The 27,212-nt window shown below is 45.6% G+C and overlaps 1 protein-coding gene across 2 annotated transcripts; it reads left to right on the top strand.

The window, feature by feature from the left end:
- Nucleotides 1–528: 528 nt before the first annotated feature.
- CTCFL (CCCTC-binding factor like) lies at nucleotides 529–26,789 on the top strand. Of its 2 annotated transcripts, XM_086330913.1 has the most exons (12): nucleotides 529–1,486; nucleotides 2,130–2,484; nucleotides 2,581–2,706; nucleotides 3,453–3,678; nucleotides 5,574–5,744; nucleotides 6,056–6,189; nucleotides 10,621–10,741; nucleotides 11,286–11,435; nucleotides 14,410–14,570; nucleotides 15,972–16,154; nucleotides 23,929–24,049; nucleotides 24,901–26,789. In XM_086330913.1, exons 1-12 carry the CDS (start codon nucleotides 1,425–1,427, stop codon nucleotides 25,059–25,061), a joined length of 1,971 nt encoding a protein of 656 aa, XP_086187039.1. In that variant the 5' UTR covers nucleotides 529–1,424; the 3' UTR covers nucleotides 25,062–26,789. The 2 variants fall into 2 exon arrangements, with proteins under 2 accessions (XP_086187039.1, XP_086187040.1); XM_086330914.1 differs by having other exon boundaries at nucleotides 1,201–1,486; nucleotides 2,130–2,706.
- The last annotated feature ends 423 nt before the right edge of the window (nucleotides 26,790–27,212 follow it).

The following is a 27,212-nucleotide window of genomic DNA, read 5'->3' as shown; positions in this document are numbered from 1 at the left end:
GATCTCTCAGCGCCCCCTGCAGGTTCCCCTCCCCCATCCATCTCCCCTCGTGGTCTCTCAGCGCCCCCTGCAGGTTCCCCCCCCATCCATCTCCCCTCGTGGTCTCTCAGCGCCCCCTGCAGGTTCCCCCCCTACACTCCCCCATCCATCTCCCCTCATGGTCTCTCAGCGCCCCCTGCAGGTTCCTCCCCCACTCCCCCATCCATCTCCCCTCGTGGTCTCTCAGCGCCCCCTGTAGGTTCCCCCCCTCACTCCCCCATCCATCTCCCCTCATGATCTCTCAGTGCCCTCTGCAGGTTCCTCCCCCACTCCCCCATCCATCTCCCCTCATGGTCTCTCAGCGCCCCCTGTAGGTTCCCCCCCTCACTCCCCCATCCATCTCCCCTCATGGTCTCTCAGCAACCCGTGCAGGTTGCCCCCCACTCCCCCATCCATCTCCCTTCATGGTCTCCCAGCCCCCAGCAGGTCATTCTCTACTCCCTGATCCATCTCCCCTCATGGTCTCTCAGCGCCCCCTGCAGATCCCCCCCACTCCCCCATCCATCTCCCCTCATGGTCTCTCAGCGCCCCCTGCAGATCCCCACCACTCCCCCATCCATCTCCCCTCGTGGTCTCTCAGCGCCCCCTGCAGGTTCCCCCCGACTCCACCGTCCATCTCCCCTCATGGTCTCTCAGCGCCCTCTGCAGGTTCCCGCCCCCACTCCCCCATCCATCTCCTCTCATGGTCTCTCAGCGCCCCCTGCAGATCCCCCCACTCCCCCGTCCATCTCCCCTCATGGTCTCTCAGAGCCCCCTGCAGGTTCCCCCCGCTCCCCCATCCATCTCCCCTCGTGGTCGCTCAGCGCCCCCTGCAGGTTCCTCCCTTCACTCCCCTATCCATCTCCTCTCATGGTCTCTCAGCGCCCCCTGCAGATCCCCACCACTCCCCCATCCATCTCCCCTCGTGGTCTCTCAGCGCCCCCTGCAGGTTCCCCCCCACTCCCCCATCCATCTCCCCTCATGGTCTCTCAGCGCCCCCTGCAGGTTCCTCCCCCACTCCCCCATCCATCTCCCTTCGTGGTCTCTCAGCGCCCCCTGTAGGTTCCCCTCCTCACTCCCTCATCCATCTCCTCTCATGGTCTCTCAGCGCCCCCTGCAGGTCCCCCTCCACGCCGCCCCCTCAGCTCCCCCGTCTCAGGGCCCTTTGCAGGTCCCCTCCACTCTCCCTCCATCCCCACTGGCCATTGTCTCAGCACTACCTGCCGCTCCCCGGGCACCTCTCACCTCCTCTCCCTCACTTTCTGCCTCCTCCATCACCCTCTCCCCAGGCCACGCCCCTTGCACGCCCCCCCCCCCTTTTTCCCACTCTGCGCCTGCGCACTGCACTGCCGTCTTTGACCCTCGAAGCCAGTCGGGCTGGCAGCAGCAGGCAGTGGACTGCCAGCATGCAGCACGAGGCGGATTCCAGTGGGCTTGGCGGGCGGCGCGTCCAGGCCACGCTTCTTGGGTGAGGACCCTCCCCAGGGGGGCCAGACTCCAGCCTCCTCTGGAGGAGGAGCTGCTCCGCGTGGACGCGGGTGTGGGAGTTGGCGGGATGGCGGAAAAGTTCCGGGAGCTGCACCAGAGAGGTGGGGGAGGGGCCCAGTCATGGAGGGACCAAGCCGGGAGAGGTGGTCCAAGAAGGGAACGATGCCCCAGGCCTGGACATGTGGTGAGCCTGAGGCCTGAAGGCCAAGGCTGCGTGGGTGGAGGCCCTAGGCCTGAAGCCTCCATGGCTCAAATGGTGCACAGTCTGTAATTGTGTCCTGGTGGGAAGCTGGTTCAAGCCACCCTTCTGGACCTGGAATGTGCATTTGCTGAAAGCCTGGCCAGTCTCAAGCCTTCCAGGCCTGGAATGTGCATTTGCTGAAAGCTTGCCCAGGCTCAAATCTTTTGGTTCTAGAATTTTCTAGACAAACACCTACTTTAGCCTAAATCCTGCTTAGCCTCAGCTCCTTCTCAGCCTAGGCTGAGTTAACTTAGTCCTGACCCATGTGAGCCCCCAAGTCTTTGGGGACTGGAACCTTATCAGGCCTTGATCAGCCCCAAAGCCTACTAGGCTGAACCCCCCACTGTGCCCACCCAGACAGGCTTGCTTCTTTCTCTGACAGAGGCGGAGTCATAATGGCAGGGGCTGAGCTGTCTGTCCCCCCTGAGCAGTTCACCCAAATCAAAGAACCAGAGTTGATACCAGACAGGGCCCTGGAGGAGGAGAAAGAAGAGGAAAATGACAATGACGGGGTGCGCCGAGTAAAGGAACAGTCGGGCTCTGCGGGTTTGGAGGTGGAGAGTGCTCAGGGACCCTTCCAGACCACGATCCTGGAGGAGGTGCCGGAGCTGGTGCTGGCTGCCCCGGAGGAGATCGAGAGGCACATCCTGACCCTGCAGACCGTGCACTTCCCCTCGGAAGAGGCTGAACTGCAGGACCTCAGCTGGCTGGATCCCCAGCAGGAGGACGAGATGCAGGTGAGGGTGCGCCAGGCCGGTAGTGGGGTGCAGTCGCTGGTGTGGCTCGAGGAGGCAGCCCAGCAGAGCCTGCACCAGTGTGTCCTCAATGTCCAGGAGGAGGTATACTCGCTGCAGCAGATGGAGGTGATGCAATTTCAGCTTCTGGAGGAGAATGTGACTGGGGCCGTTGAAGACTGTAAGTCGGCAGTGAGCCTGGAAGAAAGCACTGGATCCATAAAGGTACACCTGGTTTTAAGAAAAGGAAGGGGGAGCCACAAAACTATTTTTTAGAGTTCTCCTTCCCTGGGTTGGGGAGATCCCTCAGAAAGGCATGGCTACCCACTCCAGTGTTCTTGCCTGGAGAATCCTATGGACAGAGGAGCCTGGCGGGCTATAGTCCATGGAGTCGCAAAGAGTCGGAAATGACTGAGCGACTAACTTGTGCATTATTACATATGGACAAGGGGTTTAAATTTTGTATTTTAAACACAGGGACTTCTCAGGTGGTCAGTGGTTAAGACTTCTCATTTCAGTGCAGGGGGGTGCAGGTTTGATCCCTGGAAGCTAAGATCCCATATGCCTTAATGGCCAAGAAACCAAAACATAAAACAGAAGCAATATGTTAACAAATTTAATAAAGACTTTAAAAATGGTCCACATCCAAAAAAAAAAAAAAGATTAAATTGTTACAATAAAAATATGTCCCAGAAAAATCATGGAAGAACTTGTGCAGTTTTTTTAGAGTTTAAGAAGTTACACTAATTAGAATACGATAAGATCCATTGAGTTTCTAAACTGTATTAATGTTCCATTCAAACCCTTGATGCTTAATAATTACAGTTTAAGCATTTTGGTTACAACGGGCAATTTTCTGTACTTTTTTGTGTTTTCCTCTGTGGATTTTATGGTTTCATCAAGGCAAAGAGTTACACCAGGCTGTAATTAACAGTATTGTGCTTGTTTGAATACTTGTTTTTGTGTATTAGCTCCAGAAAGGTCAGGAAGAGGAACAGCTGCTGACTGAAGGTGGATTCAGTGAAAAAGCAGAAGAGCAGTTTTTTCTTGTGGAAGCAAGGCCAGGAGATGAAGGAAGAGATGAAATTGTTCTGACATTTTCAAACTTAAATATGGAAGAACAAAAAGAGAAACCTGAACTGAGTCAAGCACACCTTGAAAAACCCAGCACTACGAAAAATCGAAACAAGGCAAAGGGTAGGCCAGTTCCTTTGGTGCAAAAAGCTCTGCAAACAGCAGGGCAACTGATTCTCTTTAGTAGGGAGAGGGCAGTTTGAGTTTGTAGTGGTTGCTTTAGTCGTTTTCAGAATGGCAGGAAACTTTGAACTCTGTATTGTGAATCAAATGCAAAAGAGTTTTGCGTTTTGTGACCAAATGTTTTAAAAGCATAGTACAGAGACTCACTTCTACTTAGGTGCACTTAAATAGAAGCTTGGATTTCCAAGGTGGCTCAGTGGTAAAGAATTTACCTGCTCGTGCAGGAGATGCGAGTTGGGTTGGGAAGTTGATCCCTGGGTTGGGAAGATGCCCTGGAGAAGGAAATGACAACCCACTCCAGTATTCTTGCCTAGGAAATCCCCTGAACATAGGAGCCTGGCAGGTACAGTCCATGGGGTTGCAAAGAGTCGGAAACGACTTAGCAACTAAACAACAGCAACAGATAGAAGCTTGGGCCCCATCTGCCCCCTACTTTGCAGCCCTGGGGGCTGGGAGGTCTGATGGAGACCAAAGCCAGTGTGTCAGTGCTGGGAGATGGACAGAGTGATACCCAGAAGGCAGCCAAGACATCTTCTAAGGGAAGGGGATGTTTAGTTGAGGCTAGAAAAGAGGATAAACCTGACCCTCAAAATTTATTTGTTCAGGTTTTTAAAAAGTTTAGTTTCTCTCTTATCTAAATCAAGAGATTTCACCCTTGAAATTTCAATCTTTAGCTCTTTTATAAAAAGCTGTATCTGGCCACCCTTTGTTGTTTCCTCCTTCTAGCAACAGTTGGTCAGGGCTAAAAAGTGATTCAGTTTAGAAAACCACACTGCTACCACTGTCCCTTCTTACTTGTGGTTAGCATCATCTCAAAGTATTTTGCAATTTCTTCTTTGACCTATTGGTCCTTTAGGAGTGTATTGTTTAAATCTATATATTTGTGAATTTTCCAAATTTCTTTCTTTTATTGATTACTGACTTCAGTCTGTGATGGTCAAAGGGCAGATTGTTTCTGTCTTTTAAAATTAATTGACACTTGTTTCCTGGTTTATTCTATTGTCTTTCCTGGAGAAGGTTCCATATACACCTGTGAAAAATGTATATTTTGCTCTTGTTGAGTGGAGTGTTCATAGAAGTCTATTCTGTCAGATAGGTTTGTGTTGAGTCTTCTGTTTCCTTGATGATATTTTGCCCAGATGTGCTGTTCACTGTTGAGAGTGGGTTGTTGAAGTCTCCAACTGCTATTGAAGGCTCTCTTCGTACTTTCAATTCTTTCAGTTTTTGCTTCAAGTATTTTGGAGACCTATTTTTAGGTGCACATGTGTTTATAATTGTTATATCTTCGTGATGATTTGACTCTTTTACTATTATGTTCTTTTTTTTAAATGCTTTCTTGTTTATTTTTGACTGCGAGGGCTTTTCCCTCGCTGCAGCAGAGCAGGGACTACTTGCTGGTTTCCATGTGCAGGCGTCTCATTGTGGTGGCCTCTTGTGTTGTAGAGCACAGCATCTAGGGCGTGCGGGCTTTAGTAGTTGTGGTACATGGGCTTAGTTGCTCTGTAGCTGGTGGGATCTTCCCTGGATCAGGGATTGAACCCCATGTCTGCTACATTGGCAGGTGAATTCTTTCCCACTGAGTCACCCAGGAAGCCCTACATTATGTTCTTATCTGTCTCTTGTAACAGTTTTTGTTAGAGTCTATTTCGTCTATTAGTATAGCCACCCAGCTTTCTTTTGGTTACCATTTGCCTGGAATGTCTTTTGTTGGGTCACCACGTTAGGTTTAAAAAAAAAAAAGGATGTGCCAAGTTACTTTGATGTATTTAAGTGGAATCTGAGCACCTAAAGGAAAATGTTTACAAACACATAAATGTTGTCTCTCCCTCCCGCAGAAGTAAAACAAACCTTCCACTGCAACTTCTGCAAGTTCACGTCTTCTAGAATTTCGAGTGTCAATCGTCATATGAAAATTCACAGCACTGAAAAGCCCCACGTGTGTCACCTGTGCCTGAAAGCTTTCCGTACAGTCACCCTCCTTCGGAATCATGTCAACACCCATACAGGTAAACAGCTGAGGGGGGCATTTCCCTTGCAGGATGCGTGTTGAGACTTGTGTAAGAAGGCACATCCACCTGTTTCTAAATTAAAATGGTGTCTTTTTTTAGACTTTAGTTTTGTCTTTTTTTCTTCCACTTTGGTTAAAAACATTGGATGGTCCAAAGATTTTTCTTATATCTCTCTGGAGCATTTGGTTTAAAGAGCCTCTTCTGAATTTTTAAATCATTTTGAGACTGAGTATCGTTTATACATTATAATTGCCTAGAAAAATTGTTGTTAAATCTTGTTTGAAAGAATAAACTGTGTGCTTTTACAGGAACCAGGCCCCACAAGTGTGGTGATTGTGACATGGCATTTGTCACCAGTGGAGAACTCGTCCGGCATAGACGTTACAAACACACTCACGAGAAACCCTTTAAATGCTCCGTGTGCAAGTACGCTAGTGTAGAAGTAAGTTCACTCTTTGTAGTTAGTGTCTTATTAAGAAGTTTCTGTAAATCAAACTGCTAATAGAATCTCTTCCAATATCTCGTTCTTGTTTCTAAATTTAATTTTTAAAACATGATTCTTTTTTTTTTCTTTGACACAAACTAGTGAAAGTAATATATAATGGTGTACAGATTACAAGTAATCTATGGTCCTTGAGAAATAATTCTCATATTTGTGTAAACATTCTACCCAGCATTCCATGTAGCACTCATTCCACAAAACCAAAATGTATTTGCTCTAACACAGAGCACAGATCCGGTTTGAATTTTTGCTGAAATCTTTGAGCTTTCCTCAGTGGTACTTGGTTCCATGCAAAGCAACTTGCTTGAAGATTTAAACATGGCCATTTCTGTTCTTAAGGACAGAGACCACCTTTTTGAATCTTCGGTTTTATCATGATCATTTCAACTAGATTGGTTTACTTATACATCCCAGAAAACTGAGCTCATTCTCAGTGAAATGACAGCAGCAGGGTAGAGTCACTTTTTAAATTTCTTATTTATTTATTTTTATTTTTGTCTGTGCTGGGTCTTCGTTGCTGCACGCAGGTTTTCTCTAGTTGCAGCAAGTGGGGGCTACGCTGTAGTTGTGAAGCAATAGTCTCTAGGGCGTGTGGGCTTCAGGAATTGCGGCTCCCGGGCTCTAGAGCACAGGCCCAGCAGTTGTGACTCACAGACCCAGCTGCTCCGAGGCATGTGAGATCCTCCCCGACCAGGGGTCAAACCAGTGTCCCCTGTACTGCAAGGCAGATTCTTAACCACTGGACTGCAGTTACTTTCGAATGTCACTTTTCTGCAAGTTTTAAGGACTCTGCCGTCCAGTACAGCACATGCTGAGTCCTGAGCCCATTGGGCAAGGAAAAGACACTCGAACTCAACTAAGCCGAAGGGGACAGCGAAAGTTTAAATGCAGTAGTGATGCAACTGTGTTTCATCAACTAGGAAATTTCACAGACAGTGTCAGGATTTGATTCCAAAAATAATTTTCTTTTTTGCTATTACTATTTTTAAAAATTGTTTCTCATCTGAGTTAAAGGTTGTAACTGTATAATGAAAATGTAACCAAAAGAGTGTGTGTGGGGTCCAGCTGCTCGCCACTCAAAAGCCAATAAACAGGTCAGGTTGGTGGAAAGGAAAGTTTGCTTTATTTCAGGTGCCAGCATAGCCCAGTCAGTAAAGAATCTGCCTGCAATGCAGGTTCGATTCCTGGGTTGGGAAGATCCCCTGGAGAAGGAAATGGCAACCCACTCCAGTATTCTTGCCTGGAGAATCCCATGGACAGAGGAGCCTGGCGGGCTACAGTCCATGGGGTCACAGGAGTCAGACACACTTAGGGACTAAACCACCAGCAACTTGAGGGAGAGGGTGGCGAAAGTCTGTCCAAAGGCCGACTCCCCCAACCCCGACAAGCAGAGGGTGAGAGCCTTTATAAACAGAGTTGGGGGGTGGGGAGCTACATGCAGAAACAGCAGTCATCTGTAACACTCATCTTGAAATTGGTCATCACTGGTTGGACCAGCATCATCTTGGTTGTTTTAGGTACAGTTAATCTTCAGTTCCAGGATCCCTTTGTTCCCATTTCTTTGAGGCCATTTCTCAGAATTGTGGCAGCTCATGTCCTCGGTGCTATCTGGTCTTCATGTAGTTAACTTTTCCACCTGGTGTTTTAGTATCTATAAGACAGTTCACAGGATATGGCCCAGAATATTGTCTATAGCCCTTGAGAAAGAACTAAAGGTCCTTCACTATGCTGAATGAAAACATCGTTATTTAGTGTCTTTTGACTTTGTTTTTCTTTAGTTTCAGCATTTCTTGCTCTCTGGTTGAACTTATTCTTTTTTTTTTTTTTGAACTTATTCTTCGACTAAAGTTTTGCACAGACAAAAGGCAGGCAGAGAACATTTCGGGGGGAGGGGAGGGGACAAGGACCGTAGGATCCTGAAAGTGAAAGTGTGAGTCGCTCAGGTGTCCGGCTCCTTGTGACCCCCATAGACTGTAGCCCCCCGGGGTCCTCTGTCCATGGAATTCTCCAGGCAAAAATATTGAAGTGGGTTGCCTTCCCCTTCTCCAAGGAATCTTCCAAAGCCAGGAATCGAACTTGGGTCTCCTGCATTGCAGGCAGAATCTTTACTGTCTGAGCCACCAGAGAAGTATAGGCTCCTGCTCCATTTCAAAAACACAAATGGGGGGTTTCACAGAATGAAGCCACAGAATGAAGGTCTGCTCTAAGGAGGAGTAGCCCAGGTCCCCTCCCTAACATCACCCCTATACACAAGTGCCAGCAGGAGTAAGTAAGGCTGGGGTGTAGGTATAGCAGCTTCTGAACTCCCCTCTCTCCCCATCCTCGCTTTCACGGCTGTCCAGAGAAGGTTTATACACAGGCTTCTTTGATGGGCTTCCCTGGTGGCTCAGACAGTAAAGAATCTGCCTGCAGTGCAGGAGACCTGGGTTCGATCCCTGCGTCAGGAAGATCCCCTGGAAAAGGGAGTGGCTACCCACTCCAGTATTCTTGCCTGGAGAATTCCATGGAGAGAGGAGCCTGGCAGGCTACAGTCTATGGATGGGATCACAGAGTCGGACACGCCTATATGACTAACACTTTTCTTTGATCATTCACACCGTGCAACTTATCAAACCTTTTGTGCTATGATTTTAAAAGTTCTTTTTGTTTTGCTTTCTGGTACACTCAAAGATCTCTTTTTTTCTTCTAAAAATATAAGCTGGGACTTCCCTGGTGGCGCAGTGGATAAAGAATCAGCCTGCCAGTGCAGGGGTCCGATCGCTGGTCTGGGAAGATCCCACAGGCCACAGAGCTCCTAAGCCCGTGGGCCACAGCTACTGAGCCCACGTGCTGCAACTCCCAAAGCCCGTGCGCCTAGTACCTGTGCTCTGCAACAAGAAAAGCCACCGCAGTGAGAGGCCATCACACTGCGACCAAGAGCGCCCCCACTCACTGCAGCTAGAGAAAGCCTGCCCGCAGCAGCGAAGACCCAGTCCGACCAAAAATAAATAAAAATGAAAATCTAAAAGCCGAATTTCTTTGGTTCGGCTGTTGTTTTCCAAGTCTTCCCCTGTTCTAGAATGTTCTTCAGGCTTATTAGGGAACCCAACCCAGTGCAGCCCTCCTAAGATTACAGAGAGGCTGCTCAGGGCTTTCTGACATCTGTATTCCAGGCATGGGTGATTACCTTCTGTTCTACTAAAGGTAGATAAAGGCCCCAAATAAGTGATTACAGAGTAAGAACAGTTCTTGAAGGTAATAAAATAGGCAAAAAAAAAAAAAAGATCAAATGAGAGGCATGTCTGCCTTTTAACTAAGCAGGATACATACATTCTAATCAAATTAGAATGTGGTGTATTTTTTTTCTACTTAAATGTTACTTTTCTTCTACTTAAAAGTTACTTCTCTGGTGGTACAGAGGACAAGAATCTGCCTGCCAGTGCAGGGGACACGATTCGATCAATCCCTGATCTGGGAAGAGCCCACATGCCACGGAGCAAGCCCTTGGGCCACAACTACTGAAGGCTGAGTACCTAGAGCCCATGCTCCACAGCAAGAGAAGCCACTGGGCTGAGAAGCCCGTGCCCCACAACCAGAGAGGAGCCCTCGCGCTCTGCAACTAGAGAAAAGCCTGTGCAGCAAGAAAGACCCGATGCATTCAGAAATAAAATAAATAATTTTTTTAAAGTTACTTCTCATGGAGAAACTACTGCCGCGTGGAACCTATTCTTTTGTTAAAAGATAGTTATTTCACTCTTTGCTGTGGGTTGTGGCATGTGGGATCCAGTTCCCTGACCAGGGATTGAACCTGGGCTTCCTGCATTGGGAGCGTAGAGTCCTAGCCACTGGATCACCAGGGAAATCCTTGGAACCTCTTCTTAATTACCAAGAAGGCTTTCCTCCATCCCTGGGCTGTTTAGGGTCCACAGGACTTGGAGCTGTGAAGTGCCTCCAACAGATGCAGGTCCATTCAAGAGCTCATGTTTCAAGTTTCTCTATTTACACAAACAATAGTTTTATGGCCTCCGTGCTTCTGCAGCATAATCTAAACTTTGCCGCTTTTGAGAGGATGTTGCTTTAGAAATGAAAATAAAATCGTGTTTGCACTGAGTGTCTGGATTTCCATCTTCTCTTGCAAAGCGAAGCTGAAGATGAGAGTCTCTTGATCCTCCTGCTCATTATTGCCCGAGGATCTCAGTGCACACAACTCAGATGAAGAACACCATCCAACCCAGAAAGGAAAATGAAAGGCTTAGCGTGTTTTCCAGGGTGTGAAATGGGCTCTGATGTTAACGTTGGACTCATTTACATATCTTTTATAATGCTACTTTATTCAAGAGTCCGCAGGTTTGATGTTTCCATTGCAATAAATATCTTTCATTTGTTTACCAGGCAAGCAAGTTGAAGCGCCACATCCGCTCACACACGGGTGAGCGCCCCTTTCAGTGTTCCCTCTGCAGCTATGCCAGCAAAGACACCTACAAGCTGAAGCGGCACATGAGAACACATTCAGGTAGGACTTTCTCCTGCTTAAGGCCAAATAGGTACAGCATTGCTTTCTCTAAGGGCTTCCCAGTACAGAACCCACCTGCCAGCTCAGGAGACACAAGAGACGCGGGTTCCATCCCTGGTTCAGGAAGATCCCCTGGAAGAGGACATGGCAACCCAGTCCAGTATCTTGCCTGGAGAATCCCGTGGACAGAGGAGCCTGGCGGGCTATAGTCCATAGGGTCACAAAGAGTTGGACATGACTGGGCGACTGAGCACACAGGCACGCGTGGGTCTTGAACCATGAGCAGCCACCAGATGGTAGGAGAGTCGCTCCCTCTGGCCCACTGTCCACACAGCTGGACATGATGTTGTCCGGCTTGATTCAGGAATCTCGCGCTCACTGGAGAGTCAAATGTAGGATGAAGGAGCTGAAAAGGGAATATTGGGGGAAAGAAAGGCTTTCAGCCGCAGGGGAGCACCTTTGGGGAGGTGCTCTCCTTTGGGGAGCACCAGGGTTTCGGGGTGGGGCGCCTCAGCAGGGGTCACTGCTGTCTTCCACGTCCCAGGTGAGAAGCCCTACGAGTGCCACATCTGCCGTGCCCGCTTCACCCAGAGCGGGACCATGAAGATGCACATCCTGCAGAAGCACAGCGAGAACGTCCCCAAGTACCAGTGCCCGCACTGCGCCACCGTCATCGCCAGGAAGAGCGACCTGCGTGAGTGTCTGGCGGCCGGAACTTCCTTTATTGTTCTTTTCATTGGCGTGTAGTTGCTTTGAGCTTTCCCGGTGGCTCAGACCGTAAAGAATCTGCTTGCAGTGCAGGAGCCCTGGGTTCAATCCCGGGATCAGGAAGATCCTCTGGAGAAGGAAATGGAAACCCACTCCAGTATTCGTGCGTGGAGAATCCCATGGACAGAGCAGCCTGGCAGGCTACAATCCATGGGGTTGCAAGACTTGAATATGATAGAGCCGCAAAGACTTTGACTTTTCACAGCTGCTTTACAGTACAATGTGACTTAGCTATATGTATTCATATATCCCCTCCTTCTTGAGCCTCTCTCCCACCCACTGTGTGCAGCTCTGGGAAACCTGAGGAGTTCTGGGCCTGATGGCAGGGAGGCAGTAGGATTCAAGAACTGCTCCTGGGGTTGGGTTGGGGGTTTTTGTGTGTTTTTTTTGGTTGCTGTTGTTTTTTCCAGCGGTCCTATAGTGCCATCTTGTGGCTCTGTCGCATAATTGCAGTTTCAGAGTTTGGTCCAGGTCCAGTCTAGGTACAAAAATGAGCTCTCACAGGCATTTGAGCTCATAATGGGCTTCCTCCAGGTGTTACTTGGCTCCGTATTGGGTCTGTTTTTTTTTTTACAAATGACGAAGGGGATCAGAGACAGAAAGCGAACTTACCCCAGAGTCCCGTGACCAGGATGCCAGGACATGGCCTCGTTGCAGGTTCTGAATCTTTTATCAGTGTTCTGTCCAGTGACACTCAGTAAGCTTTTCTTAACCCCCTGCTGTGACCCTGAAAAGTTCTGGGAACTAAAGGTACAAAAGAAAGAAGTGAGACATGGTTCTTTCCATAAGGAACTTGCTTCAGTGAAACAGTCCTCTTCCTGTGACATGAAATCCACATTGTGACCAGGTAAACCATCATAACAGAGGAGGCACCTTGAGCACGTCTGAGTGCCGGGTTGAGAGCTGGGATCATATGCCACCTTCAGGGAAAACTGGTTGTAGTTGGTGTCGGGTGGGGGACAGGTAGAGTGAGTGAGCCAGCCTCTCTCCTTTGTTCCAGGGTTCCTGGTCCCTCAGTTTCCACTGCCTCTGTCCTCTTCCTAAAACACATAACACTGTGATGCTCAGAATATGCCAGCAGAGAGAGAGTCCCCAGTTTGCCCGGAGAAATTCTAGAGATGAGAGACGCTATTTTGAAAACATTTCTGAAAGGGTAAAGGTGTTTAGTGAAGCCTTAGCTTTTATTTTTCTTCAAAATCTTTGTCAGTTTCAAAACACAGCCCAGCGGGACCTTGTAGGGCGTGAATCATGAGCCAGTTGCCAAGAAGGGACGTTTTCGACACCACCGCCAAGACATACAGGTTATGGCCCATCTGAGTCAGTGACACCCTCCATACATGTCACGAGATGTTCTGTAAACAAGCCAAGCTCAGCCCTCCTTCTTGTCTCTATAGGAGATACCAAGCTCTTTAAATGACTGAGCGGCACACCTGGCATGTGTACCTCTACCCAGCAGTTGCTGACTTTAGTTTAGCCTCTGACACAAAGGATCACAAAGCCAAGTCGCGCTAGACTCAGTTGACAAGAAATTATCTCAGAGTGTGTCTGTCCATTACGACATAGGAAAATCAGAGGCTTGACATCTAACAGAACATCTGGGCTTTTACATCAGAATACAGAGGTTAGGGACTCCTCTGGTGGCCCAGTGGTTAAGACTCAGAGATCCCAATGCAGGGGTCCAGGTTTGATCCTTGATCAGAGAACTAAATCCTGCATGCCCCAACTAAGACCTGGTACAGCCAAATAAATATATTTTTTTTAATTATGCAAAAATTGCAGAGGTTATATCTTTGTTACGTAAAACCATCCTAGGCAACAGAGTGGTAAAGAACCCACCTGCCGATGCAGGAGACGCGAGACACGGGTTCTATCCCGGAATTGGGACGATCCCTCGGAGAAGGAAATAGCAACCCATTTCAGTATTCTTGCCTGAGGAGCCTGGTGGGCTACAGTCCATAAGGTTGCGAAGAGTCGGACACAGTCAGCATGTGCACAGACACGCACATAAAACCATCTTAACATTATCCTAAAAATCCACCCACATAGTAAGGTTCTCCAAGTGCTTTGTTTAATGAACATGTTGGGTCCGATATGTCCTACCTTATGTGCTTAACTCCATGAGAAAGAATATTAGCATGAGATGTCAGTACACTGTGCATTTAAAGCATCAGTTGTCAGCCGAGAATGACTTTATGGCTGGGGAGGTGGGCATTTGGCAGTATCTGAAGGCACTTTGGCTATCACCCTGGGGAGGAAGGGATGTGACTGGTGCTAGAGGGGGGAGGCCAGCAATGCTGCTAAACATACATCCTGCAGCACCCAGGGTGCCCCCACCCCGCCCAGGAAGACATCAGCCAGCTTCAAGTGTTACTACCAGCAGACCCCATTCTATTGCGCTTTGCTTTATTGCGCTCCTCAGATGCTGTGTTTTTTACACGTTGAACGTTTGTGGCAACCCTGCATTGAGCAAGTCTATCTGTTCCATTTTTTTCTGACTACAGCTGTTCACTTCTTGTCACTGTATCCCATTTTGGTATAAATCTCACAATATTTCAAATCCTCCACCAGCAAAAAGATTATGACTTGCTGAAGGCTCAGATGACAATTAGCATTTTTTAAAGCAGTAGTTTTAAATTAAAGCGTATATCTAGTTTTTTAGACACAATGCTACTGCACACTTAATAGACGATAGTTTGGCATAAACATAAGTTTATAGGTACTGGGAAGCAAAAACATCCATGTATTAATATTTGTTTTATTTGGTTTATCGTAATGGTCTGAAAGAGAACCTGCAGTATCTCAGGGTAGTTCCAAAGCTGAGAAACTCTACTTGAAGGGTAGGGGAAAATCGACCTCACAGAAAATAATTTCTTGTACATGATGCTCCATGATGCTTTTAGGTGTCCATTTGCGCAACCTGCACACATACGAAGCTGCAGAGATGAAGTGCCGTTACTGCCCTGCTGTGTTCCACGATCGCTACACTCTGATCCAGCACCAGAAAACTCACAAAAATGAGAAGAAATTCAAGTGTGGATACTGCAGCTACACCTGCAAGCAGGTACTGTGTATCAGGGACCCCGGGCAGGCGCTGAGGGACAGGGGGAGATGGAAGAAGGAAGGGCTGGAGTGGGATTCTCTTCCACTTTGAACATATTCTGGAAAATCATGCCTTCCATAAAAGAGACTATTTAGAATAGCCAAAAGACAGCTGTGCGTGACCCAAGAGTTGTTTTTACAGCGTGGGTTCAAAAGCGTGGCTCACAGACCCCTTGAGGTCCTTGAAGCCAATCAGAAGCATAAGGTCAAAGTCACTGTCATTAAGTAGTCATGCTGCCAACACACTCTCTGCCCTTTCGCTATGTGACGTTGGCATTGATGGTGCAAAAGCAGTGGGGCTGCCCGAACATGAGTCAGAGCAGCCACACCAAGCAGGACTGTTGTGTGTCTTGTTTTTTAACTAATTTGCAAATTTTTGGTTGTGCCGGGTCTTTGCTGATGCCTGTGGCTTTTCTCAAGTTGTGGACATTGGGAGCTACACTCTAGTTGCAACGTGTGGGGTTCTCATCGCGGTGGGTTCTCGTTGCAGCACATGGGCTCTAGGTGCACAGGCTCAGTAGTTGCGGCACGAAAACTCAGTTGTCCCACCGCATGTAGGATCTATATTTTTGTCTTGATGCCCCAAATGAGTTACTCATAGAAATCTTAGTTAAAATTTCTGGTGATTTCTTTGCTGAGAACAATGATTTTCACCACTGTGCTTTTAAGTCGATAGGGAGATTTGCTGTACACCGTCGGGTAATAGCCAGGAATACGTGTAGATGCTTAACTTCCTTCAACCCCCAAATATCCGCTGAATTGAAACTCTAACAACAGGTTTTCAAGTTTGCAGGATCTGTCTGCTCTTTGTAAACTCGGATCATGGCAAATAATTATAGGAATGAGGTTGCAGCTACATGAGCTCTTCTGGAGAAGAAATTGATTTCGGTTTCACTCTTCCAAGTGTGGTCTGCCTCATCCCCCCGGGAGTGAAGGACCGGCTGGGATTAATCGTGAGAACTTGGTAACCTAGGGGCAAGGACTGGGTAAGACCTTGCTTCCTAGAGGCCATACTGTGCAGCTTCCATGGTAGAGCTGTGTTGAGAATGCATTGGCTTTGTTTTTTCTTAAAAATGCACATATCTTTGGAGGAGCGGGGGAGAGGTATGCAGTTAATAATGGGGCTTCCCCAGTGGCTCAGCGGGAAAGAATCCGCTGCAATGCAAGAGATGCAGGTTCAATCCCTAGGTCAGGAAGATGCCCTGGAGGAGGAAATGGCAACTCATTCCAGTATTCTGCCGGCTGCAGTCCATGAGATCACAAAGAGTCAGACACGACTGAGTGACTAAACACACACAATAAATAATGCCTGATACTAAAAAATTGTTAGTAGCTAAGCCTGTTTGTTTTCCTTGCCTTCTAGGAACGTCATATGACAGTTCACATACGTACCCATACCGGAGAGAAGCCGTTTATCTGTCTCGCCTGCACTAAATGTTTCCGACAGCAGCAGCTTCTAAATGTGCACTCCAAGAAACAGCACAATATCAATTTCGTCCCGACTGTTTACGAATGCCCCAAGTGTGGCAAAGGTTTTTCCCGCTGGGTAAGCTCACTCAAGTCACAATAAATCCTCCTTGAAAAGATCCTGGGATCCCCCAGGCACAGTGTCAACCCAGGCAGTTTAAACCTGATTATAGAAACTTGCTACGATTTAAGATAGCATCTGTCATGCCTTAGGAAAGTGGTTATTAGTTTTTTGGAGTCACGAAAGTCTTGGAAATCTTATATAAATGTGTGGTCTCCCTTCTGTGGAAAAAGACAATTCTGCAGACAGAATCTTGCAAATGGCTTTAGGGAGTCCTCAGACTAAAGAACCCCTGCTTCTCAGGTAACGTTTTAAAGAATTGTCCTTGTGGATTCAATTTAGGCTACTTCATAGAGAGAATGCTGTTTTTCATACGTTTTGTAGATATTCTTAGACTCGTGCCATTGGTACTATGCTGAGAAATACACTTCCTCTTCTATTTATCATTTTTTAGATGTTATATTAGTTATCTATGGCATAACGAATTACCCCCAACGTACTGGCTTAACACAACCCACATTTGTCCTGTCTCATTTCCTGTGGGTCAGGAAGTTGGCATGGCTCTGGCTCTGGGTCTCTCACGGGTCGCAATCAGCATGTTGTCAGGGCTGCAGTCATTTGAAGGCTTGACGAGGGCTGGAGGGACCACTTCCAAGCTGGCACCCTCAATATTGGCTGGAGGCCACAGTTCCTGATCACATGGACCTCTCCATTGGGCTGCTCAAGTATCCTCATAACCAGAGCGAGTGAGACATAGCAAGGAGGAAGCCATGGTGCCTTTTGTCCCCTAGTCTTAAAAGTGACACGACCCTACTTCTATTCATTGCAAATGCATCACATAATTCAGGCCCTATTCCAGGGATGGGGGATGAGTCCCTTTTGAAAGAAAAAAGTCAATTTATGGACATTTTAAAAGCACCAGAGATGATTAGCCAGATTCCTAGATATAATGTAAGCTTCACTCTAACTTTATAAAAGTTTAAAATGATCTGAATTTGACTTTTATGGAGGAAACTGTCTTTCCTCTTAAGAGACGACGGTAGGGTCGTTGTGTGTTTGGGTAGTGTCATGGGACAGTTTTAGAGTGTTAATGCTAAAACTTCAGAATTTCAAACAGAAGCAGTGGCAGTGCTCCAAAAACAGTGTCATTCATGCTGAGTTAAAATTGTAAAGAAGCCACAGGGAAACAGAGGAAAGAGTAAGTCAGCCTCATAGACTCCTTCAGAACATAAAATCAGAAGTTTTGAAACTTTTCCTCCTATTCAAGCAAGCACATTGGGGCTTGCCTCTAGAATATATAAAGAACTTTTACAGCTCAATAATAAAAAGATAAGTATTCTATTAAAAACAGGCAAAGGATCTAAGTAGACATTTCTCCAAAGAAGATATACAGATAAACTATAGGCTTGTGAAAAGATTCCTCACTAAGGAAATGCAAAGCAGGATGACGGTGAGTTACCCCATGGGACAGCCATCAGGATAACTGTTATTAAAGAAGGCAGATAACAAAAGATGTGTGGAGATTGGACCCCTCATACACTACTGGTGAAATTTTTAAATGATGAAGTCCCCTTATAAGATAGCCTGGCAGGTCCTCAAAAAGTTAAACGTAGAGTTACCATGTAACCTGGCGATTCCACACCTAGTCATGTACCCCAAAGAAGTGAAAGCTTATGACTACACAAAAATGTGTACACAGCCGTTCACAGCAGCATTGTTCATTAAGCAGTGGAAACTGCCCAAATGTCTATCAACTAACAGATAAAATGCTGCCCGTCCATTTGATAGAATATTTGTTGTTGTTGTTCAGTTGCCAAGTTGTGTCCAACTCTTAGGGACCCCGTGGACTGCAGCACGCCAGGCTTCCCTGTCCCTCACCATCTCCCAGAGTTTGCCCAAGTTCATGTCCTTTGAATCAGTAATGCCATCCAACCATCTCATTCTCTGTCACCCCCTTCTCCTCATGCCCTGTCTTTCCCAGCATCAGGGTCTTTTACCAGTGAGTTGACTCTCTGCATCAGGCAGCCAAAGTATTGGAGCTTCAGCTTCAGCTTCAGCAACAGTCCTTCCAATGAATGTTCAGAGTTGATTTCCTTTAGGATGGACTGGTTTGATCTCCTTGTAGTCCAAGGGACTCTCAAGACTCTTCTCAAGCACCGCAGTTCAAAAGAATCTATTCTTCAGTGCTCAGCCTCATTTATGATTCAACTCTCACATCCATACATGACTACTGGAAAAACCATAGCTTTGACTATATGAACCTTTGTCCACAGAGTCATGTCTCTGTTTTTTAATATGCTGTCTAGGTTTGTCATAGCTTTTCTTCCGAGGAGCAAGCAGCCTTTAATTTCATGGCTGTAGTCACCGTTCACAGTGATTTTGGAGCCCAGGTCTATTTAGAGCAGTTTCTTTTATACAGTACATCATGTCCAGCTAACAAGAAAAAATTCCAGGGCATGCCAAAGAGCAAGAATAAATAAATAAAAATTTGAAGAGAGAGAGCATCAGGAGGGCCAGGGACCTTGGAATTATCAGACCAGGAGTTTAAAACAACTATGATTCATATGCTAAGAGCTCTAACAGAAAAAATAGACAGCACACCATGTAAGCTGAGCTGGAAATCCTAAGAAAGAACTGAAAAGAAATGCTGGAGATCAGTAACACTGTAACAGAAATGAAGAATGCTCTGATGAATGAAGTCAAAGAATAACCAAATGAGTAGAGAAATATTCCAGGTTTATGGATAAGAAAATTCAGTATCATCAAGGTGTCACCTATAGACTCAGTGCCATTCCCATCAAAGTCTTGGCAAGTTACTTTGTCGTTACTGACAAACTGATTCCAAGGTTTACAGAGAGAGCAGAAGACCCGTAACATCGAAGGAGAAAAATGAAGTTGGGAGACTGATGCTCCCTGACTTCAAGACTTAGTATAAAGCCTTAAGGACTTCCCGGATAGTCCAGGGGTTAAGAATCTGCCTTCCAGTGCTAGGGACGCAGGTTCAATCCCTGGTCGGTGAACCAAGATCCCACATGCTGCAGGGCAACTCAGCCCTGGTTGTCGCAACTACTGAGCCGCGTGCTCTAGAGTTCCCAGGACGCAACAAGGGATCTCAGGTTGCTGCAACTGAGACCCGATGCAGCCAACTAAATAAACTTTTTTTAAATACAAAAAAACTATTAAAAAGTAAAACTTCAGATAGTGTGATATTGGTGCAAGAACAGACCCAACAGATCAATGGAACAGAATAGAGACCCCAGAAATAGACCTCCAAAAACACAATCAGCTGATCTTTGAAAAAGGAGCAAAAGCAAGACATTGGAGAAAAGATAATCTTTTCAATAAATGATGCTGGAGCAATGGGACAGCCACATACAAAAAAAAAAAAAAAATCAAGATCCAGGCCTTACACTCTTCCAAAAATTAGCTCAAAATGGATCACAGACTTAAAGGTTAAAAAAAATAAAAAGCTGTAAAAGTCCTAGAGTATAACATAGGGGGAAAAGTTCCAGATGACCTTGGTATGGTGATGTCTTTACAGAAAAAACACCAAAGACATGATCCATGAGAGAAATAACTGATACAACGGGTTTCAGTAAAGTTAAAAACTTCTGTGAAAGACTATGTCAAAAGAATGAACACACAAGGTACAAACTAGGAGAAAATATTTGCAAATGTCACATGTGATAAAAGATTTATCCAGAATACAAAGAACTCTTAAAACTCAACCATGAGAAAACGACCCAATTAAAAAATGGACCAAGGATTTTAACAGATACCTCACTGAAGAATAAATTTGTCATTGTTGTTTAGTCATTAAGTTGAGTCTGACTCTTTGCAACCCCACGGTCTGTGACACTCCAGGCTCCTCTGTCTTACACTGTCTCCCAGAGTTTGCTTAAATTCATGCCCATTGAGTCAGTGATGCATCCAACCATCGCATCCTCTGTTGCCCTCTTCTTTTGCTTTCAGTTTTTCCCAGCATCAGGGTCTATTCCAGCTAGTCGGCTCTTCACACCAGATAGCCAAAGTACTGGAGCTCCAGCATCAGTCCTTCCAATGAATATTCAGGGTTAATTTCTTTCTTTTAGGATTGACAAAGGTCCATCTAAAGGTCAAAGCTATGGTTTTTCCAGTGGTCATGTATGTATATGAGAGTTGAACTATAAAGAAAGCTGAGCGCTGAAGAATTGATGCTTTTGAACTGTGGTGTTGGAGAAGACTTCTTGAGAGTCCCTTGGACTGCAAGGAGGTCCAACCAGTCCACCCTAAAGGAAATCAGTCCTGAATGTTCATTGGAAGGACTGATGCTGAAGCTAAAACTCCGATACTTTGGCCACCTGATGCGAAGAACTGACTCATTTGAAGAGACTCTGATGCTGGGAAAGATTGAAGGTGGAAGGAAAAGGGGATGACAGAGGATGAGATGGTTGGATGGCATCACCGACTCAATGGACATACGTTTGAGTAAACTCCTAGAGTTGGTGATGGACAGGAAGGCCTGGCGTGCTGCAGTCCATGGGGTCACAAAGAGTCGGACACGACTGAGCGATTAAACTGAACTGAACTGACTGGTTTGATCTCCTTGCAGTCCAAGGGAGTTTCTAGAGTCTTCTCCAGCACTACAATTTGAAAGCATCAGTTCTTCAGCACTCGCCCTTCTTTATGGTCCACCTCTCACATCTGTACATGTCTACTGGAAAAACCATAGCTTTAACTAGATGGACCTTTGTCAGCAAAGTGATGTCTCTGCTTTTTAATACACTAAGTTTGTCACAGTTTTTCTTCCAAGGAGCAAGTGTCTTTTAATTTCATAGCTGCAGTCACCATCCTCAGTGATTATGGAGCCCAAGAAAATAAAATCTGTCACTGCTTCCACTTTTCTCCCATCTATTTGCTGTGAAGTGATGGGACCGGATGCCATGATCTTCTTAGAAGGCTATACAGATGGCAAATAAGCCCACGAAAAATTATTCCCCATCATATGTCATCAAGGAAATGCAAATTCAAACAATTGCTATTTTACCAAAACATGTATAATAGCTTGTTAGAATAAAAGTCATTTTGTTTAATCCTTAAAAAAAATGGGATGCCACAACACACCTGTTGGAGCAGCCAAAATCCAGAGCACTGACAATACCAGATGCTGGCAAGGATGTGGAGCAACAGGAACTGTCATGCGTTGCTGGGGAAAGTGTGAAACAGCACAGCCACTTTGGAAGACAGCTCGGAAGTTCCCTGCAAAACTAAATGTACTCGTACAGTATAATCCAGCAACCCTGTTCTTTGGTATGTACCCCCAGAGAGCTGAAAGCTTATATTTACATACAAACCTGCTCACAGGTGTTCATAGAAGCTTTACTCATAATAGCCCAACTCAGAAGCAACCAAGGCTTCCTCAAGTAGGTGGATGGATACATAAACTGCAGTGCATCCAGACAGTGGGATATTATTCAGTGCTAAAAACGAATGAGCCATCAAACCATGAAAAGACATGGAGGAACTGTACATGCTCATTAGGTGAAAGAAGCAGTCTGAAAAGACGACAGATTATATGATTCCAACTACATAACTCTCTGGAAAAGACAAAACTATGGAGACAATAAAAAGATCAATGGCCTCCAAGGGTTGGGCTTGAAGGAGGAATGAATAGGCGCAGAGCAGGATTTTTAGGACAGAAAATCTCTACCTCTCTCTCAATTTTGCTGAGAATGTAAAACTACTCAAAAAAAAAAAAAAAAAACTCTGTGTAAATAAATGAAAGCATATCTGGATACTCCAATTTACTTTTTTTAAAGTGGCAGAGGACAGTGGACACAGCAGGGGAAGGGGAGGGTGGGATGGATGGAGAGCGTGGAATTGACGTATATACGCTACCGTGGGTAAACCGGTTAACAGTGGGAAGCTGCTGTGTAGTGCAGGGAGCTCAGCTCAGTGCTCTGTGATGACCTAGAAGGGTGGGGTGGGGGGTGGTAGAGAGGTCCAAAAGGGAGAGGATATATGTACACCTGTAGCTGATTCAGGCTTACCCGGTGGCTCAGCGGTAAAGAACCCACCTGTGATGTAGAAGATGCAGGAGACGCGGGTTTAATCCCTGGGTCGGGAAGATCCCCTGGAGGAGGGCATGGCAACCCGCTCCAGTATTCCTGCCTGGAGAATCCCATGGACAGAGGAGCCTGGCAGGCTGCAGTCCACAGGGTCACAAAGAGCTGGACACGACTGAGCACGCGGGCATGCACAGCTGATTCACTTTGCTGCATAGCAGAAACTGACAACACTGTAAAGCAGTCCACGCTCCAGTCAAGAGTGATTCACAGACTGCCTGTCTCTAACACACAGTGGACCCTGTGTACTCCTCAAGGGAGGAATACTGGAGTGGGTGCCAGAATGCCACCCCGCTTCCTCCCCAGAAAGGACCCCCACTCTGGATTCAGAGTACCAGGGGCCTCCTCTCTTGAGAATCATTTCCCTGACACAAATGTCTGTTGTATTATTACACTTTGCTCTCTGGGCCCTGTGTGATGTGTGCTAAGTCACTCAGTCGTGTCCGACTCTGCAAGCCTGTGGATTGTAGCCTACCAGGCTCCTCTGTCCATGGAACTCTCCAGGCAAGAATACTGGAGTGGGTTGCCATTTTCTTCTCCAGGGGACCTTCCTGACTCAGGGATTGAATACTCATGTCTTGTATGCTCATGCATTTGAAGGCGAGTTCCTTACCACTGGTGCCATCTGGGAAGCCCCAAATATCGATATGTTTACTAAAATCTTACCCCACTTACTTTTTAAAGGCTGGATGTTTTTTGTTTTGTTTGTTCATCCAAAACTGGTATCAGGGGTCCTTAGCCATGAACTTCATGACGTCGGGAAGTCGTAGATGGAGATTTATGAACTTTGCTGGGGGTGGAGCCATTGCTTTTTATCATATTCACAGAAGAATCTTTGACTCCAAAAGGCTTGGTTTTATATCCATTATCATTTTATTAACCAAGGATTGGTACACTTTTTTTCTGTAAAGGGCCAGAATGTACGTATTTTCAGCTTCACAGACCAGTTTCTGTCCCAGCTACTCAAGTCTGCTGTTGAAGCAGTGTTCCAACCCCTATGTCTAAGCATAAAATGAAAGAAATTTAAATAATATTTCCCCTCCCCTGACATGTGAATCCTCCCTCCTTCTCCCCACACACCAGGATGGCCCTTAGCACCACATTGAAGTCAAAATGGAAATTAGGAGGCGTGTTTTATATAATGGACGTATTTAATGACATGCTGCCAATATCTGACTTTAGTTTATGAACTTGTCAGATAGTGTAAGTGTTCTCACTTATTTTAAATCATCCTGAGTGTTTGCTGACAAAAATATATGGTTAATAGGTCTGATATGAAAGCTCTGAGCTGCCTTTTTAACTCCAGATGTTGTACAATCTTAATACCTTCTGGGGGGAAGCTGACAGCACAGTGAAACATACATGGAATATCACTGATTTTCATAAAATCCGGGATCCAGTCTTTAAATTTTCAAGCCTCGCTTCATAGAGTAAAGACAGTCCAGAAAAATAAATGTTGTCTTCTCACTGACACCTATGATTTTTAAAATAGTTAAAGACGAGCTGGATTTTGGCTAGACCTAAACACAACAGAAAGCAGTCTCCTTTAAAAAGCTGTCTTGTTTGTACAAACTGTGTGAGGCACGCGATCTTCCCTGCGTCCTGTGTCTTTAGCCGTGGGTTTTCCAGGCCGTTCCTGGCAACAATGACTTGCCCCCTGCTGTGTCGTTTCCCTCTCCCCTCTACAGGGCAACATGCACAGACACTCCAAAAAATGTAACTCTGGGCAGGAAACGCCGACCCCCGTGGAAAAAGAAAGAGCAATGAAGAGGAAGCCCGCCAGCCCAAGAGAGCCAGCCAAGGAAGACGGTACCTCCTTTTAAACCAGTCGGGTTTTATTCCACAGTGGTTTCTGGTCGTATGTTTCCCTGGGTGCCGGGAGTTACTGTGAAAGGGAACCCTCAGTGCCCGACTCGGGCAGGCGCCTGGTCCTACCAGTGCTGCTACTGCCGCCGCAGTGGGTGGGTTGGTAAAGTGGGGGCGATGATGGCAGTGAGGAATCAGAGAGGAATGAGCCTGGGGGCCCGGTGGATCCACACCCCCGTCTCCTGGGGTCCTGGCTGGACCTGTGAGCCAGGCGGTGACGTCCTTGGCCACTCTGGTGGGCTGTCCCTGGGCCTGGTGGAGCTGATGGCCACCATGTCCATCTCCTGGGGCTGCTACAGCAAATGACTGTGTTGTTGTCATTGTTTAGCCACTCAGTCGTGTTCTACTTTCTGTGACCCTGGACTGCAGCACTAGACTGCCCTGTCCTTCACCATCTCCCGGAGCTTGCTCAAATTCATGTCCATTAAGTCGGTGATGCTATCCAACCATCTTGTCCTCTGCCTTCCCCTTCACTTACCATGAATCTTTCCCAGCATCAGGGTCTTTTCCAGCACTTCGCATCAGGTGGCCGAAGTATACTCCTTCCAATGAGTATTCCCAGTTGATTTCCTTTAGGATTGACTGGTTTGATTTCCTTGCTGTTCAGAGGACTCTCAGGAGTCTTCTCCAGCACCACATTTGTACTGTTCTATAAACGGAAGGATTGCTTTCTAAAACGCTTACTGCTGTGCTAAAAATTCAGCAGTCAGTTCCAAGATACAGTTGCACCGTCTATCAATTTTAATTTCTCGGCTTTATTTTAAATATACCAACCCTGTGCCTTTTTCCCCAAGAAGCTGCAGCCAAGGAGGTATCCCTGGTGAGTGGAGAGCTGTACCCAGGAGAGATGGTGCCCATTGACTTCTTAGAAGCCAAGACCGGAGGTGAGGACCTGGAGCAGGACCTGGAGCAGGACCTGACCTGTGACATGATCCTGGCCTTGATGAATAAGTGACAGGAGGCAGGATTCAGTCTCATAGCCACAGAATTCTTACATAGAGTTAGAAGGTTTTAGCACTGTGTTTGAAACAATTGAATTCATCATAGGGAATTATCATAATTTTTTCTAGAGCTTGTGGTAGTGCCTAGAATTGTTTGCCTATTTTCAACTGGATGTTGCAAAACATTGCAGGTATTTGATAAAGGGCGCAAATCCTGAATTGGAGGATAAAACCTCAAACCTATGAATTCATTTGCTTGATGCAATGTGGCCCATGATGAACGAGCAATAATTTTTGGATAATTGTTATTTCCATCATAGTATAGACTTATTTAGACATCATAGTATAGAAGTATAGACTTATATAGACATCATAGTATAGAAGTATTTTAGTGCTTCAGCAAATAGTGTCAAACATGGGAAACTGTAGGTTACCTTGTACACACCCATGATATTTCCGATATTATGAGTTTTAACGTTAAAGACTACTTTTATGTCCATTTTTTTAATATAAATAAATTTTCTGTAAAATTTAAGGCTAAATTTAAAGTAATATAATAAAATGTAATGCTTTTAGTTAGTTTTAAATTCAACATGAAATATCTTAATGTTATTTTAAGAACTAAATAGAAATAAGAAACTTTAAACTGGAAAATGTTGAGTAAATTTTTTTACTTTAGTTGATGAGCAAGACTCGATTTTAGATTTTGTATTCTTTCTTCGTGTCATTCTTTGGCAAGTATGAAACCCCTCCCCACCCCCTTTATATTCCATTATTGCTTATTAATTACTAGATCAATTGGTCACCCTTTTGTTTTGCTAAAACACCTTTGTTTATATTTTTTAAATAATTGGCAGAGAAAAAACAAAAATCCAATAAGGCGAATGTGTACCTGTAAAGAATGTGTACTTTTTTAGAGCTCCCTATAATGAGTATTTCTCTTTTGCCAATTGAATTTTCCCACATTTGAGTAGCACATGAAATGCCTCTTTTACTTAAAATTAACTAATACCTATCTTTATAGTGAGGGTTTCCCATGTGGCTCAGGGTACAGAACCCGCCTGCCAATGCAGGAGACGCGGGTTCGATCCCTGGGTGGGAAAGAGCTCCTGGAGGAGCAAATGACAACCCACTCCAGTATTTTTGCCTAGAGAATCCCATGGACAGAGGGGCCCATTGGGCTGCAGTCCCTAGGATTGCAAAAGAGTCAAACATGACAGCAACTAAACAAGAACAGTCTTTATACTGAGTCATATTTTTCTTCTTAGCACAGCAACTGCCTTTGCTGTGAACTCTTCCCCTCCCATATTTTAAAATCATTGATAGGCCCTAAGTTCTTTTTTTTAGCTTTATTGAGATGTAATTGACAAATAAAATTGTAAGGTTTTTAAAGTGTACCTTCTGGTGACTTGATAAATAATTTGATGTACATACACATTGTAAAAGAATTTCTCCCATCTAATTAACTAAATTCAAATTCTTAAAATGCTGATCTGCTGTTAAAATACACCAAGTTCAGAAGGCCCATGTAAGGTGAACATATAGAAGCAATTTCCTAGCAGGAAAGGCCGTATATTCATTTTATGACAGTGAATTAATGGAAATCACACAATAAGACTTAAATCCCATGCTCTGCTGTATGCTACAATTGGATCTATTTGAACTTCTGTAATACTTTCTTATTCTTTGACTGTTGTTAAAAGATGTTTTTTGCAAAACTCAATAAAATGAATTGACTTAAATTTGCTGTCTTTTGTTATGTGTGAGTGACGGTTCTAAAAAATGTTTTCTTTGCCCGATGAGAAGGTGGAGAAACTGAAACCCTTGTGCATTGTTGGTGAGCTTGTAAAATGGTGCAGATACCAGATGCTATGGAAACAGTATGGTGGGTCCTCAAAAAATTAAAACTAGAATTACCACGTGATTCAGCAGTTTTGGGGATAGACCCAAAAGAATTGAAGCAGGGGATTGAAGAGATACTTGTATACCTGTGTTTATGGAAGCACCATTCACCATAGCCAGAAAGTGGAAGTAACCCAGGTGTCCATGGATAGATGAATGGATAAGCCAGATGTGGTCTATCTATACAGTGGAATATCATTCAGCCTTAAAAAGGAAGGAAAATTTGACACCTGCTAGAAGGTGGGTGAACCTTGAAGATACTA

This window comes from Bos grunniens, chromosome 13 (assembly GCF_055505025.1).
Source record: "Bos grunniens cultivar Pamir isolate PY7600 chromosome 13, Bosgru_T2T1.0, whole genome shotgun sequence".
In the NCBI taxonomy this organism is placed as follows: Eukaryota; Metazoa; Chordata; class Mammalia; order Artiodactyla; family Bovidae; genus Bos; species Bos grunniens.
The sequence above is the reverse complement of the archived record's forward strand: the minus strand, read 5'-3'. Positions and strand labels throughout refer to the sequence as shown.